The sequence below is a fragment of the Miniopterus schreibersii genome, assembly GCF_964146895.1.
Source record: "Miniopterus schreibersii genome assembly, chromosome: 4".
NCBI classification, from domain to species: domain Eukaryota; kingdom Metazoa; phylum Chordata; class Mammalia; order Chiroptera; family Miniopteridae; genus Miniopterus; species Miniopterus schreibersii.
The window spans coordinates 58,200,881-58,217,858 of record NC_138105.1 but is presented as its reverse complement, the minus strand read 5'-3'; the positions used below and the strand labels follow the sequence as shown (position 1 = coordinate 58,217,858).

The 16,978-nt window shown below is 39.9% G+C and overlaps 1 protein-coding gene across 1 annotated transcript in view; it reads right to left on the bottom strand.

Moving 5' to 3' along the window:
* Nucleotides 1-3,790: 3,790 nt before the first annotated feature.
* The window catches only part of GALNTL6 (polypeptide N-acetylgalactosaminyltransferase like 6), a 762,501-nt gene continuing 749,313 nt past the window's right edge, over nucleotides 3,791-16,978 (bottom strand). Inside the window, exon 13 of the mRNA XM_081135404.1 lies at nucleotides 3,791-5,085. Within this exon, the coding sequence (XP_080991530.1) occupies nucleotides 4,918-5,085 (168 nt within the window). The 3' untranslated portion in view covers nucleotides 3,791-4,917. The remainder of the gene's footprint in view (nucleotides 5,086-16,978) is intronic.

Below are 16,978 nucleotides of genomic sequence, written 5' to 3'. Positions count from 1 at the left end.
GTCTATCTATGGCTATCTCTTACCATAATATTGAGAATTAATAATATGGCTAGTAGTGAGGATGTCCTGATTTTTAGCTTGAAAAAGTATAAAATTACTTAGTTGATTTTTTAAATTAAAAAACGATTTAAATTAGAATTGTCTTAATTCAGAAAAAAATGCTTAGATGGGTATAAGAACTCTTATTAAAAGGGTTTCATTAAGCAACTTGTAAAGAAACATGTGAATACAATAGACAATCGTCAAATATAACTGGTTTCATCTGGTCCTGTCTGGAGGGAGGGGATAACACTAGTTGATTTCTTGTAGACTGTAGGCATTAATAAGTAAAGGACATTTTAACTTTCCCCAGAGGAACCATGGAATAAACAGGCGGGTGTATTATAGGTAGAGCAACCGTATACTTTGCTATCCAAACTAGGACACTTTTAAGAGTAAAAAGGGGCAGTATTAATAGTTACACAGGACAGCAGGCATAAAGCAGGAATGTCCCTGGTAAACCAGGACCTATGTCAGTGATAAGCCCCCCTCCCCAAAGTGAGTAAAAGGTCAGAATGAAATCATCCACAAGATTCCGAGCCGGAGCCAGCCCTTCTGTGCTGAGGTTGGTCGTATCACGAATGGGCAAATGCCAAGAGGGGCCCGTTAGGGAAACCTTGGGGGACTATTGTGAGGCGAGCTGAAGGAGGCAACTTTAGGCAGGAGGGACGGGGAAAGGCGCCCAGGGTCCTCTGAAGCCACGTGCCACACGTGAGCCCGGGCTGCCGGCTGCGCCCAGGGGAGACATGAGCGGGCCGCGACGAAAAGCTCCAGGCCAATGTCGAGTCTCCCAAATAGAGTCGCAAACAGCTCCCGGTTCTGCAAGCAAAGGCTACAGACATAAATCAAAGAGCAATCTTCCAGTGCCGGCGGCGTGGGGAAGACTGGCCACTTGTCACGCTTCAGTGTTCCCGCCACAGCTTCACACGTGGAGAGTAATTACAGTTAGTGGTGTCACCTGAGAGTTACGGTGACCAGGGCAGAGCTTGTCAACGGGCTGGATGGAGAGGGTTACGCGCACCCGTGTCTGGAGAGACAATTTACCTCTCGCCACTGATATTTACTCCCAGAATCCTAGGGAGTCACTGAAAAATACTTTCCCTCTGGAGTCTTCCTTCTCGGGACGTATATAAAATGCCTTCCTTCCCTCTGCAGCCTGTTTATGAAAGCATATCTAAACAGCCTTCCTGCATGGTTTGCCAGGGATAAATCGAGGTTCACGAGAATCAATCACATATTATTTAGGATGGTTCTAAAATCTGAGTAATACAACCGGACTGCATTCGAAGGCCAGGGAAATGTTCACTTGTGGGAAAGCTTCTGTAACACTTTCGACGGGCAGTCAAAAGCAGGAGGCGTGTGAGAGTCTTGCCCTGGATTCTGTTCTGGTCCTCAGGTGTCTGACGTCCTGGGCAAGGAATGGGTACAGTGTGGGGGGGGGTGGCCTTCTGTGACTGGACCTTGGGCTTAGTAATCGAAGTGCCATTGGCTCTTTTGATTGGTCTGACATAAACTTTATAGTGCTGGTCTTTCCAATAAAAGATTCCTTTTTGCTATCCTTATGGAGATAGTTATAAAAGGATGGAAATAGAAATTTTTTATGTAAGGTCAAGAAGCACAAAATAGCTATTTATATATATGTGCCCTCTATTAACTTTTTGGCTGTTTTAATTAAAAAAACCCTCACACCATATAATTACCCCTAAAGGAAATAATGTCGTATTGGCATTGGTTTTATGTTTTGTAAGAACATGAACAGAATGGGCCTAGCATTCTCCTTCATTGACTGTAAATCCATTTTCAATCCGTGCTATGCATTTATTTTATAAAGCTCGATGTTATCAATTCACAAAATAATCCTGTAACTTGCACTGTTCACTGAGGCCCCTGAATACATTTAAAACCAGTCATGTGATCACATTAATATTTTTAACTAAAGTGCAGTAGACATAGCCGCCAATATGTCGCTATTGCCATGGTGCTAATCCAGCCTTGGAACAAAGTATAAATCCCACAATTAGTTCCCAACTGTTTTTCAGCTCAGACTTTCTCAGTAAATACATAAGAAGGATTTTAAAAATTAACTATTTTCTAACTTCTGACAAAGCCATTTTTTGTTGTGGAGAAGTAGCAATTTCTGAGGCCAGATTAACTTTATGATATTTTTCCTCCCATTCTGATAAAAGGGTTGGTCAGTACTCTGCTGTTCAAGATCGAAATCACGTTATTTCCAGGAATGAGAATCTTTCTGAAAACCGTTCAGTCCTCTTGGCCAAATAAATACACCAACATTTGAAATTTCTTATTTTTCAGAATGGAAATAGTGGTATTTCAAGTAAGTAGAGTCCCAACCTTTGGTGGTATGGGGGATGCCTCCTGAAATGTGCTTATTACCAGCCCCTCACCCTTCTGTTTAGGGGCAGATTCTTTTGGCTTTATTTTATTCTATTGGGATGGTCCCCATTTGCAAACATTTAACAATTTTTTGGCAGTTTGAAGTTTTAATTTTGGCTTTGATTGTGTCAAGCTTAAGTTTTTTTTTAATTTTAATTTTTTATATTATGTCTTTGGACTCAAAGGTGAGATTAGATCCAAGAGATAGTCCCTCTGAAATCAGGAAATCAATCTTTGTTGATCTTGGGGGTTACACTAAAGTGATGCAGTGTCCAGGCTTTCTCAGAGGACAGTACCAATGTGCTATGGCTAGCTTCTCATGGTTAGAGCATCCTCACATCCAGCCTTCCAGGGTGCAGAGCCCAAGGTTGGCTCTTGGGCCGAAGTATAAACAGCAGTCAACTGTTTAATGACATAATGTGAATTTTATAGGCTCATCTAATTCTAAGACCAGATCGCTCTCTGAACACTTGAGACAAAGCTTCCCTCACTCTCTGGAATTGCTCAACACACAGGTTAATTTCTCACTATTGATTTTCTCTGCTATGCATCTTGAAAGCTTCAAGATCTCTTGACCTACTTAAAAAAAGTCTCTGACTGTCAGTTTAAAAAGAAGAGTTCTTCAAAAGAATGCTTGAAAAATCAGTCAAGATAATGAAATAGCTCTTCCCTGACTATTAGCAGGGCAGTGTAACTGGACATTTTGATTAGATTTTGAGGCGCAAACAAAACCGCGAACATTTACAAGAAGAGGTTTCATATATTAAAGCTTCTGAAGGTGAATGCTACTCTTGTACGCATCCCCAGGGAGGCATAGGTTTCATCTAGTGACTGAGAATTGTAAGTTAAATCAGAGTAATAACCAGACTGCCTCTGGTAACAGAGCAAGGAACACAGAACAGGAGAAAAGCAGTGAAGTAGGGTCAGAAAACCCATCTGCCCTGCCAGGAATTAGGACCACCCTCTCTGGGCTTTTGCTATTCATCTGTAAAAACAAAGGGATTAGAATAAGTCTTCCCAATTCTAAAATTCAATGAGTCTATATCCAAGATGATGTATACATTTTTGTTAACAGGAAAACCAAATTAAAAGAAAAGAATGAAAGTAAAATAAAAAATTTTTTCTATTTGAAAAAATGTGAGCAATGTATAATAAACATGATTTTTTTTTTTCTAAAGACCCATCTTGATCTCTATATATTCCTCTCCCATCCCCATTATTATTGAAAAGTAAAAAAGAAAATCTTTTAAGGGTCAAATGTTCCATTTAGTTTTCAAATTATTCCTTTCTTCTCCCCTGAAATATTGTCCCATTTACAGAAAATGGTGTCAGAAGCACTTTATTAATGAAAATCCCTTTTGTGCACTTCCAAGTAAAGCAAAAACATCATTAATATCAATGATATAAAACAAAAAAAATAAAAAACCAAACAAGTAAAACCACTTCTATGTCCCGAGGCCTGATCAAACAGAATTGAAGTGAACCGAGACATTTTCACACGTCACTTGGAGTGTAGATTTATTTGGGTTTAAGAATCTCCTTAAACAAATTACATCAACCTCACTCCATTCCCTTCCTTAATAAAAATTATGACTGGACAAACATTGGACTTTTAAAATTCTAAAAATAATAGAAAAGTAAAAATAGATTTTCTAAGGAAATCCCTCTCCTATACCTTACAAGGTTTGCTGCTTCTGTGAAATCTTTCTCTTTGGAGTAACTTGGGAACATAGTGTTCTGTTTTTGTTTTTAAACTAGATTCATACAAGGGCACTGGATTAGAACTTCAGCTGATTGATGGAGCATGAACTCTTATGAACAATAAGCTACTTTTGCTTGAAAAGGAAAATGGTCAGTGCAAGAATGGAAACACTGGAAGTCCATTTCATGATGTAATTTAAGTCTTACATTAGATAGCACACCTTCATTTAAATAAACAACAACAACAAGAAAACAGAATGGTATGAGCACTCTAAAATCATCTGCAGCACTTTTAAGGGTTAAACCTGCTTAACCCATTCTGAGTCAGAGAATGGCACCAAGAGTACAGCTCACCCCTCCAGCGTGGCTAGTCCTACACCTGGTATCTTCAGGTTGTCAGAGCAGTCATGCACTCTATTTCCACCCCCCTCCCACCCCGACGATAGGATCCATTCATAGCTACTCACTACTGCAGGATTTGACCTGAGAAATGCTAGGATTTATTAACTCAGCAGTTGTTTTGAAAAGTCCCTATATAATCTTTGCCCTTGGCCAGCAAGGGAACTGCTAGTCTCAAGTTCGCAGAAGCAGCTGGTGAGGTTCTCAGCCAAGTTCTTCAGATGCAGGAAGTTCTCCAGGACAACCTACTTCAACGTGGCATTTACAAATCTTTCAACCAGGTTTCCTAGATCTAGAAAATGTTATTCCTGATTCCTTCGACCCAGATGCTGGCGAAAATTTAGTTTTCAGAATCTGTAGGTAATCACTCTTTGTTTTTTCTTTCTAGGAGCTGGCATGGTGGTTAAATTTTTCTAAAACAGTCATATTAATATGTTCAAACATCCACTGCTGAGTCTCAGATAGAGGGTCACATCTGGCCATGAAAATCTTCTTCTCTGCAGGGTTGCAATCCATGCAGCTGTTGCTCACAGGATGGAATAATGTTCTGTCCTGGAAAGATCAGAAAGAAACGACTGACATAATATATGGTGAATGGTTAGAACCCAAAATATACAGAGGAAGCAAAATATCTCTGTTTACATTTCAGTCTATACCCCTAGTGTGAAAAATAGACTATGTCCCAAATGAAACAATAGCAGGTTGAGTTGCCACATGGAACATGGTTTCCTAGGATCCCTTGGTACCAGGTAGGGCCTCCAAGCAGGTTCAATCAGAAGCAAAGAATTCATTCATTCATTGATATTTTTCAAAAAAGCAATCATCATTTTTCACTCTGTGCTAGGTATTTTGCTTTTTGCTTGGGTTTTGAAGATAGTAAGCATGTGAGGTTGTTTATCAAGTAGTTAACAACCTAGTTATTTGGAGAGAGGCATGTATACAAAAAACGATAATTTTGTCTATAAACAGAAACAGCACACACACACACACACACACACACACACACACACACACACACAATCAGAAAAGTCCTAATTTTCCCTACCCTTGTACTGAGCCTCTAACCGGCAGAGGAAATAGAAAAAAAAACAGGAACGAAATGAGCTGGGTGTCCAGTTGCCCTGACAGGAAGACGGATATGGGGAAGGGGCTAAGTGACGCATGGGCAGGATCTCAGTGTCCAAACTCAAACTCCTTAGCACTTGAACTTCAGTTTCTTCCCAAGCCCTGTATCGCCATTCCTGCGGCGCAATTCTCATTGCTTTCTGCAAAATGGAGGAGGCAGTGTTGACTTTTTAAAAAAACAGTGGCTAAGTACATGATAAAGATAAAAGCTTGTTGAATGAAAGGTGCTATCAGGGCACAAAGTGTAAGTGGTGAGCAGGCTCACTGTCTGAATAGGCTTCATTAGCACCCCCCCCCCCCCCCCCCCCCCCCCCCGTTTTATGGAAAGAGGAAGTTGATGTCATCACGGAAAAGTAGCGGACCGTGGGCCAGTTCTGGCTTGAAATAGTAGTCATAAAACTTTTGTCTCTTACAATGGCTATGCCAATATCATGTAAAAACTTCCCCAAATCACTGCTTAAATTCTGGGGTCAAATAATGTTTTATTATTTACCTTAGGAAATGTTTAGAGGTTCTGGGTATTTTCTTTAACTGGGGAATATTAGACTTAGATGCTTTTAGAATCTAAGAGTTTCTCAGGCACCCTGTGTAAACATTGCTGGATGGCTCCTGGATGTTAAGACTCCACCAAGGAATATTTAATGTTCTTTTAGGGCCCGGATGTTTGCATGGTTAGGCAGTGTGACAGGTGGAGGGGTTAGAAAGGAGACGGGCAGCTGCCTGCAATTTAGTTTTCATGTTTCTATTTTCAGTGTAAACAAAGAGCTGTGCCTAATACAAAGGCACACTCTTCTGTTCTCTTTAACGGCTCCTGAGTTTATTGTGGGTTTTACTTTCCTTACACAAAGAGGTCTCCTGAGGCCTCCTTCGCGTTTTCTTCACCCCCCGCCTCTCCAGCAGAAGCTCTGCGGAGCTCTCCCCGACTCTGAGCGGAGGGAGCAGAGACCAGGAGGAAGGAGAGGGCCCTGCAGCTCGCCTCACATCCCTCCCTCTTGGGGCCCATTCTTGCTGTCGCAGATCCTTTCTGACAGCCGCCGGAGCTCCCTGGGCAGCGGGCCCCTTTAGCATCCCTTGCTTTCTCCTTTCCAGCATCTCTCAGGCTCAGTCCCCTACCAGGTTAGCTGCACGGGCCTAATGTATTTAGATCTGTTTTGCACAGAGCATTCTTAAGCTGTTAAAATTCATGAATATTAATTCTATGGACCTGCTAAATTCTAACTCACTGTGCTCCAGGTACAAGTACTTCTTTCCCCCCTTTTCTATCTGTATTTCTTCCTGTTGTTATCTTTATCAATAGTTCAAGTGGGGGCCTCCGTATGTTTGCTGTTTTTTTCCCCAAAGCACATATTTCCATGAAAGCTTAAAAAAGTGAGAGAGAGAGAGAGAGAAAAGGAGTAGAACATGTTTCTATTCTCTTCCCTTCACCAGTTTGTGTACCTCAGCGCGGAAGCATAAGCCAAACCAGATTTTCTGAACATTTTATTTTTTCCAGCCTTATTTTCTGAGCCATCAGGTGATCATATTTTTCCAAATCTCAAATTGGAGCACACGCTCTGACAAATGCAGGTATACTCATGGGGCCAACCAGGCAAGATATGCAAATTCAGCACTACCTGGAAAAATCCAGAATCTCTTTTCTGTTATTGCACTTAGTGTTCTCATAAAAGTTGGGAAGTGGAATTCCCTAAATTTATGTCTGAGAAGCTTCATCATTAAAATGAAGGGGTGGATAAGATCAATCTCTAAGGCCTCTCCCAGCCATAAAATTGAATGATGTATATTTTATTGCAAAGTTCACTCATCACAGAAATAAATGATTGGACATCAAACTGGAGACTATCGACATAATCAGTGGACCAACAGATCGGTTGTTCTCTGGTTACAGACTGAGCTCTGCTCACCCTTGCCTTTGGAGCATCCAGTAGGTCCTGGAGGTCAAGCTTCTGGGGGCATCTTCAGCCTTCCCCAGAGCATGCATTGTCCACTTTTGATCTTGGGGGCTACATAATTGTCATCTTTATTCAGCTAAGCTTTTCGATTATTAAATGTCTTTACTGAGGCTTTTCCTGGCTAAAATTAAGCCAGTGGGTTGAGTAATTGTTGGTGAATATGGTCTCTTGTTCTATGACAGCTCTTTACTCCTCTGCCCTTCATCTCTTCGGTCATGACAAGAGATGGCTGTAACTGAAATGAATATAGTTTTTTCTTTGGAATAGACTTCTCAGTGCTTTGCAAGTCTGTCGTTCATAACAATCCTCCTTAAAGGACTCTTTTAACTGGACTGTTCTTTGCTCAGTCCTGAGGGAAGACACAGACTATATCTGGCTGTTCAAAATGTAATTACGACAAACTTCCTCTCCTGTATTCCTCCCACCTCCCCTCACTGCTTCTGCCCTTATTTTTATTTTTGTCTAAGAAATTAGAAAGCCTTGAACAGGAAATGAAAAAGTTCATATCCAGGTTTATAGACCTGCCCTTCAGAACCAAATCAGGTCAGGCAAGGTGCCTGGTGCTGGCCAGTCCATCCACATTGGGAAAGGCGTGGGTGGGATTTTTCTGGTAGCTCATTTGAAAGGGGCATCTCTTCCAAGCAAGCTGGTGATTTGATTGGCTTCTGTGTTATACTTTGTGGCATTTGCAGGCCAGCATTAAATTTTATTAGATTCCATAGGGTCTGAACTTTGAGAGAATGAGTATGTTGTAGGAAACATTCCACACTTTGTTCAGAGTAATAAAAGAACTAGACCCCACAGATGCAAATACAAGTTTTACTAAACAAGTGGGTGAATTCAAAATGCATAGGAAGATGACTCTGCGACTAAAACTCCCACACTGTGGCAGGGGAGGCAACCTAGTGCAGGGAAAAGGGCTGGATTTTGTTCCACAGGGCATTTGGGTTAAATTCCAGTAATTCCCCTTACTTATTTTGTGACTTTAGGCAATTACTTAATTCTCTGAATCTCAGCTTCCTCATCTGTAAAATATAAATATCTGCTTCACAAGTTTGTTGTGAGGATAAGAGTAGATATATGTAAAATCACCTGCACAATGTCCTACATGTAGTAAATAACTGAGTGACAGTGAATCCCCTCCCCACTTCTCTTCATTGATTTTCAGTCAGGGAGCACTTCCCAATTCTAAAAACCAGAATGCACTAACCATCTGGTCTGAGACTAGCTATCAACAAGTTATCCAACTTGATACACCAGTACCTTCTGCATTAAGCGAAAGGACTTATGGAATGAGATCTTCTGTGTAGTTTGATCAGTTTGTATGTGATCTATGCATTTAGGCCCTTTTCTTGAAATACAACATTATTCAGGTCAGTTGAGTTCAACAAACGTTTATTAAGTGCCTTTTTATTTTGTGGTATGTATTAGGAGATAGGCATAGAAAGATAACATAAGATGCTCCCTGACCCAAGAAGTTGGGGAAACCAATAGGTAAACAAGAAACATTTGAAGTAAAAATGTATCAGTAAGATTGTAGATGAGGGGGAATAGATTGAATTAGGGTATTTCAGTCATAGAGAAGAACATGTGAAAAGAGAGATGTGAAAAAACATGTACCTCTATGCATTCAATTTATTCAAAAAAATTTATTTGGCACCTACTATTTATCAGGCACTGTTTTAGGTGGTTAGAATATATCAATAAACTTAATAAGACAAAACAAATTCCCTGTCGTCTGGAACTTACATGTTAGAGGGAGGGGTAAGGGGAAGGGTATTGAGGCACTGACAATAAATGGTGAACATAATAGGTTAAACATATAACCAGTATGCAAATTTAAATTTGAGAAGGTAACATTTGGATTGTCTTGAAGAAGGTAGAGGAATGAACCATGTAACTATCTGGGGGAGGAGTGTTCTAGACGGAGGGAACAGCCAGTGCAAAGGCCCTAAGCAAGAATGCACCATGGTGGGTGAGAGAAACAGCAAGGAGGCCAGAGTGAAGAAGAGTGGTAGGAGATGATGTCAGAGGTAATGGATCACGAGGGGACCAGCAGGTCATTGGTATGGCTGAAGCACAGGGAGCGAGGTGGAGAGTTCCAGACAATGATATCATGAATAGATGTCATGAAGAGACTGGGGTACAGTGAAAAGGCTTGGTTTTTCCTGCAAGTGTTGGGGGTGGTCATTGGAGGATTTAAAACAGTAGAGCCACAGGATCTGTATTTTGGGTAGATCGTGCTAGTGGCAGAGGGGAGAATGAAGGGGAGAAGGAAGGCATTGGACTATAGCCCAAAGAACAGTCAGTGGCTACTGCAATCATCTGGATTTAAGCTTAGGCAAAGGCAAAAGCAAAAGCAATGAGGGCGGGGGGGGGGGAGGTAAGTTGGAGGTGATCCAAGAAATGATGTGAGATATATTTGAGAAATAATACATAGGCCTGTCTGATTAATGGGATGGGGGTAAGGTAGAGGGAAGAAATGGATGACTGGAGGAAAAGCAGTGTTGAGGTAAGAAATGCAGAAAAAGGAACAGAATGGGGGTGGGGAGGATAATCATTTCTGTTTGGTGTGTAATGAGTTGGAACACCCAGGTTTAGATGCTCAGTAAGCAGCCCAGTAAGTAGACTGGACCACAGGATAACTCCTCTATGTAAGGGGGAGGGGACTGAATTACTCCTTCCTGTTGACTGTTCATTTCTGTGTACCACACATTGATAGAGAATGCTTGTGTGAGAGCGAACTCATTAGGTCCAACACCTTTTTGGATCTAACATGAATATAGGAGAGCGAAGGTTTGGAATTATGATACTAGTTTTTAATCCTGGCTTTATCTCTGACAATAATTTTTGATGGTCACTTAGTTTGTCCTGGATTTAGGTTTTCTATCTGCAAAATGAATGAGGTGGAGAGGAGGGAAGTGGGATCAGATAAGGGATACAAATATCTGCCTTCCCACACCCTGGTGCTTGGGAAAGGACAAGGTTGATATATGAATATCCTGTGAGTTCTGGAAGAAAGACAGATCAGGTAGGTTTTGTCTGCCTATTTTTACTTTAGGCACCTGGGAAAATGCAAATAACCCCTTGATAGGCATAACAAGCACAAAGCAGTCTTACTGTCTATCTTTTTCCATTTTTTCTTTGACAGGTAGAATTCCTCACAGGAGAAGAAAATTGGTCTTGTATCAGTGGCTAATTTGGCCAATCAGAAATAATGCTTCTTAAGGTCTTGACAGAGCTCCTTGGTGTGTGAGCTGAGGCAGTGACAGCTACGGGAGACCCTCCAATGCCTCTTCCTGCTCCTGTCACTGGCTCTTCTGGGCTACAGGCAAGTGGTGTGCATGAGTGTATCCTCAATTTTCCTCAGAGCAGCCAGAATCATACACAAAATCTATTCTGATTTGTTATAGCCCTGCTTTTCAGACCATTCAAAGATTTCCTGGTTTCTTAGCTAAATTCTTAGCATGGCCTATAAGGTCTTATATGGTCCTGCTCCTAGCCAGATGTCTGCCTTATAGCTCAAATTTTCTCTCATACTCGTACCTTTCAACTGGCTTCTCTCTGTTCTTCCAAAAAACACAAAATCGTGTCTCCCTAGGGCCTTTGCACAAGCTGCTCCTTTTACCTGGGATCTTTTTCTCTATACTTTCTTTAATTATCTAATTCCTACTCATATTTTAGGTATACACTCAAAAGCCAGTTTGTCAGAGAAGCCTTGCTTACTTCTCTGACATGGGTAGAGCCCAGTGTTTTGTGTTCTCATATCATCCTGTATGCTTAATTTATTTAATTATTTCGGCCTGCTTCCCCACTAGACTGACTGAAAGTACCCATAGTAGAGAAAACCCATTTGTTCTATAGCTTGTTTCCATCTGTCCATAGCTTTTTACCCCCCTCAGTAAACTTTCTGGAAGCCATGTAAACATCATAATAGTTATTTATTGAATATGTATCTGTGCCTGGCTGTGCTAAATGTTCTGCCCAGATTTTCTCATTTTATCTACCTAAACCACATAAGCAATCTGAAGAGATAGTAAATGTGGACAACTGGGAGCTAGGTACATTTCTTTATTCATTCAACAAATTACTAATTAAGTACTTACTGTGTGCTAAGCAGTGTTTTAGGTTCTGCATGAAAGAAAGCAGAGAAAAATCCCTGGTCTCATGGAATTTACATTCTGATATTTAGCTATAGCTAAACTAGTACACAAATGTACAGTATAGGAATATGACTAGCCCATTTTTTCCTGTATGTAAACTTGGAGAAGTAAAAAATAAAATCAGAAGATTGTTTGGTGAGCACATAGAATAGTAGTAGCTAACATTCATTGAACTCTTATAAGTACCATATCCTAGTTGCATTTAAATTTTATTTAGTCATTATAATAATCTTCTAAGGTAGAAACTATTTATTTCCATTTTTAAATGAGGAAACAGGAACACATAGTAAGAAAGTTTCCCAAGATCCCAGAATTAGTACCCACAGTAGAGCCAGAACTCAAATCTCAGGTCCCTCAGAACCCAGAGCCTGTGCTCTTGACCTCTGAGTTACTTGAGTTACTTCATTCTTTTTTTTTTTGAAAGATTTTTTTATTGATTTTTAGAGAGAGAGGAGAGAAGAGGGGAAGAGTGAGAGAAACATCGATGCAAGAGTGAAACATTGATGGGCTGCCTCCTGCACACCCCCTACCGGGGATTGAGCTCTCAACCCAGGCATGATCCCTGACTGGGAATGGAACCAGTAACCCTTGGGTGCATGAATGACACCCAACCAACTGAGCCACACTGGCAGGGCTCATTCGTCTTCTTGCCTGAGCCAACTAGCAGTCCTGCTCTAATATTAAAAATATTAAATTAATTTGCTAATTAGAACAATTTCTCCCATACCTGCTCAACAGGGAGAAATTGTTCTAATTAGCAAACTAATTTAATATTTTTATAGTTCCAATTCAAGATGCTTTCTTTTGTCAGTCTAGATCTTGGCAAGCATTCTATTCAGGAAGCCTTTATCCTTATGTTAGAGCTTGAGATAGTCTGTGATGGAGCCTTTTCTTCTTCTGAGTGACCAGAGAAAGGCAGTTAATCATGTTGGGTAAAATGGTAACCAGTAGGAATATGCTAAGCTATCCAGAAATGGCAAAAGTTAAAAGGTCCTGACATCTAAGTGACTTCAGCTAGGCCAGACATACAGATGAAAATAGAATGGGAAGATAATACTATTTATTGAAAAGGTAGCTTCAGTGCCAGCGTGAATACATCCCCTTGCTGGAAGTTATCCTCCCTCTTCTTTGACAAGGTGGTTGAATCATCAATTTGAATTGAAATTGAAAATCATAATTTCCTAGGGTACAATGACTGAAGTCTCCTATTGCAAATACAGGCATGATGTAGACAGTGTGCATATGGTTTTCAGTAAGATGTTTGAAAAGTCCATCTTTGCTTTCTTATGGGCAACCTGGAGAAATGTAGGCTATAAGATATTGCTATTAGGTTAATTTGCATCTGGTTGAGTAAATTCATCCAAATGATGCTCATTAATGGATCAATGTCACTTCTACCATATGCTAGAGGGCTCAGTTTTTAGCCTTGTGCACTGGGATCAACATCTTAGATGAGGGCAGGAATGCATGCTGTGATGGAAACTAAACTAGTTCAATCCCTTGTAAGTTGGATCAAAGAGTCAAAATCCAGGTTGGGGTAAATCTGGTGAGATAGAATTTAATAGAAACAAATGGATAACTACACAAGCATAAAAGAAGAACTATACAGGTATAATTCTGCAGAAATGTGTCGGTGTAGCAAAACAAGAGAAAACACTGGGTTATTTTTATACTAAAAGCTCTTTAAGAAGCCAAGTATATGTAAAGTTAAGGCAGAAAAATTAATCAACTCAAACTAAATTAACAGAAATATATTGCTCATAACAAAAGGGTACTATAAGCTCATAACAAAGGGTGCTAGAAACTCATTCTTTTTTTATTTTTTGGTTAAAACATGCCTAGAATATTGAGTTCTGTTCTAGGTATCATCACTCTCTAGGACTGTCTGGAGTATGTTAGGAGTGAGTGACCAGGAGGTCACTTGAGGTTGACCCCGATTAAGTCATATGAAGAGCAGTGGAAAGAAATGGAGCCATTAAATCAGAAACAGAGAGTAAAGATCAGGCAAGCATTGTTCAAATATTTGGGGTCTGACTTGAATAAGATGGATTAAATTTAATCTGTGTGGTACCCAAGGCCAGGGAAGAGCTTTCTAATACTTGCAACTGTCGAGGAATGAGTGGGTTGCCCTGGGATAGTGTGACTGTCTCAGTATGACCACAAGTTCAGGATTTTGCAGTAGGGTTTCACATATCAGAACCAAAGTCTAATTGCATCCCTTTTAATTAAACTCTTTGTATATACTTTCCTCATTTTTGGTCCTAAATCAATAGCTAACCAGAATGATTTAAAAATAACAACCTTGTGGCCTTCCATCTGGTATCTTTGTGGACCAGCAGGATTTTATGAGCAGAGAGGCCAAAGCCCTGGCACATATCATAAGCTACAATAAATAGTCCAATGCAGGACATGCCCAAAATTCCACCCCCTCACTTTTTAAGCCAATGTGATTGTTGCACTGTTATCAACTTAGCCTGAAAGGTACCTTCTTATTTATATTTCTTGTTTGATGTTATTTTAAAGCCCCCTTTTAATGGAAGTTAAACTCTAAAAACACCCTAGAGAGCAACTAAGACAAGTAATTTAAATCTTTCACCTTCAGTCTTTGGAGAGGCTGTGTATATGGTACTGAGACAAAGAGATGTGTTAGGTTTTATCCAGCACAGCTTGGGGTTCATGAAGGAAGGGATTATGTCAATAATTGAACCCAGTGGTTCTTTAAGTCATTTAAAGAATGCTTATTTAGAAACTTCTCTACATGCTAGGCATTAGGCAGGCCATCCAGAAATACAAGAAAATGTTTGTCTTTATGTAGTTAACATCTATAAGGGGAGACTGACTAGGCATAATGCAATGTTACTGGAACACAGGTGTCAAAATGGTGCAGGAATACAAGTGGAGGGGCAAACCCCAACTAAAGCAGGAGTAGGGTAAAGAAAGTAGGTAAAAATTAGAGCTAGAAAAATGATTCTCCATCTGACTGCCCATTAGAACATTTTTGGAGCTTTCCAAAAATACCAGTACTCAGGTCTCAGTCAGCCTGTCCTTATGCCAATAGCACACTGCCTTTAGAAATGTACTTTTACATGTTTTCATACCTGCTGCTTTTATAGTGACTGATACTTGTTCTTTTTACTCCTTAACACTTTCTTGGCTAATCTTGGCCCTTTCGTTTCCATATAAATTTCAGAATCAGTTGATCAATTTCCGCAAATAACCCTGCTGGGATTTGATTGGTTCTGCATTAAATCTATATACCCATGTGAGAGCGGATATCTTCACAGTGGTGTCTTACTATCCCGATAGATTCCTCTGTATCTTAAAAAATTTCTCTTAGTGATGTTTTATAGTTTTCTGGGTAAAGGTCTTGCACATGTGTTGTGAGATTTATTTCTAGTTAGTTGATGCTTTTCATGGTGATCAAATGAAATAATTTTTAAATTTCATTTTCTTTGTTTTTGCGGCTAGTATATAGATAATTGATTTTCTTATATTTATCTTGCGTGAAGTACTATGCTAAATGTACTTATTAATTTTACTAGTTTAAATGTACACTCTTTTGGATTTTTTATATACCTACTATGTCATCTGTGAATAGTGTTTAATTTCTTCATTTCCAACTCTTCTACATTTTAGTTTCTCCATCTTGCCTGATTGCTCTAGGTAGGCCATCCTGTGCGATGGTAAAGAAAAGTGATGATAGCGGAGATCATGTTTTATCCCCAGGCTCTGAAGGAAAACTTTAACATTTTACCACTAAGCGTGACAGCTGTTGTGGGTTTTTGGATATATCTCTTATTAGATTAAGTTAGTTTATTATTATTAGTTTATTTTCTGTATGGCTAAGACTATTTAGTCAGATGGTAAAAACTTGAGGATTCATAAACAGAACCATGTATATAAGGCTCCTTGACTTATGACAAAGGTGCCACTTCTGGGCAGTGGGAAAAATGGTTTTTTAATAAATGGTGATTGATCAATTGGATATAGATATGAAAAAAGAATCAACCCCCTCTTACATTGTACACATAAAAATATTTCATGGAATTATATACCAGAGTGTTGAAGATTACACAATAAAGTGTTCAAAGACAACTTAGAAGTCTATCTTCATGACTTTTGTGTGGGCAAAGATTTCCTAAACAGGACACAAAAGCACTGATCATGAAGAATATCTCTTCATCAAGATACTCCATAAGAAAGAAAAGGGAAGGCACTGATCAGAGTAAGATGTTTATAACACATACATCCAACAAAGAACATGTATGTATGTGTGTATGTATATATGTATTGATCTATCCTCCCAAAATATGTTTAAAAAAAAGCCAGACAACCCATGTTAAAAATGATCAAAAGGCTCACATCCTTCACAAAGATGATTACCTAAAACAGCTAACAAACATGTGACATCAGCCTACAACCACAGAATGAAAAGAAGAACTGAAAAAGAAATTGCCAGTGCCAAGTGTTGGCAAGGACTGTGGAGCAACTAGATCCTTCTGTGGTGCCTGCACCTGGCCCAAGGCTCTTCAGGCCTCACCACTTCAGTGCATTCCAGCAGGTGGCCACTGTATCGGGTCTTCCTAAGGCCTTTCTCTGGTTTTAAGAATAGTTCTGGCTGTGAGAGCAGTAGCCCAGAGGTAGCAGAGAATAAACCACTCCCACCCAGGAGTAATCCTAACCAAAGACCAAGTGGAGTGGCACATAAACACCCCAACTCCTTTGCTCTCTGGTGTGTATTCTATACCATTTCCAGAGACGTCAGTGGCTGAGCTCTGGTACCCACAGCGGGACTTCCTTGTTAATGTACTCTTCACTGACTCCCATACCTTCCCCATATTACTTTCCCTCTTCTTATCAAGATTCCTCGGGGCCATCTCCAAAATAAGCCACTTGTACTCAAATTCTCATTTCAGAGTAGAAAGCTGGGGAAACCCAATAATAATGTTTACTTAAAAAGAAAAGGACATGGGTAATAGCTCTGAATTTGCAGGGGGCATAACAAGAGTAAATGTTACTTAGAATAGATTGCTACAGTGATGCAGTCCATTGGGATATACCTCACCACTATTTTCAACGTGAAAAGTGCATTTGTCAAACAAACAAATGTAAATTTCATCATAGGGTCAGAAGCTACGTTAGGAATTTCACATGGTTTATCTCATTTAATTACCTTCCCTATTACATTTATGAGGAAGTTGAAAATCA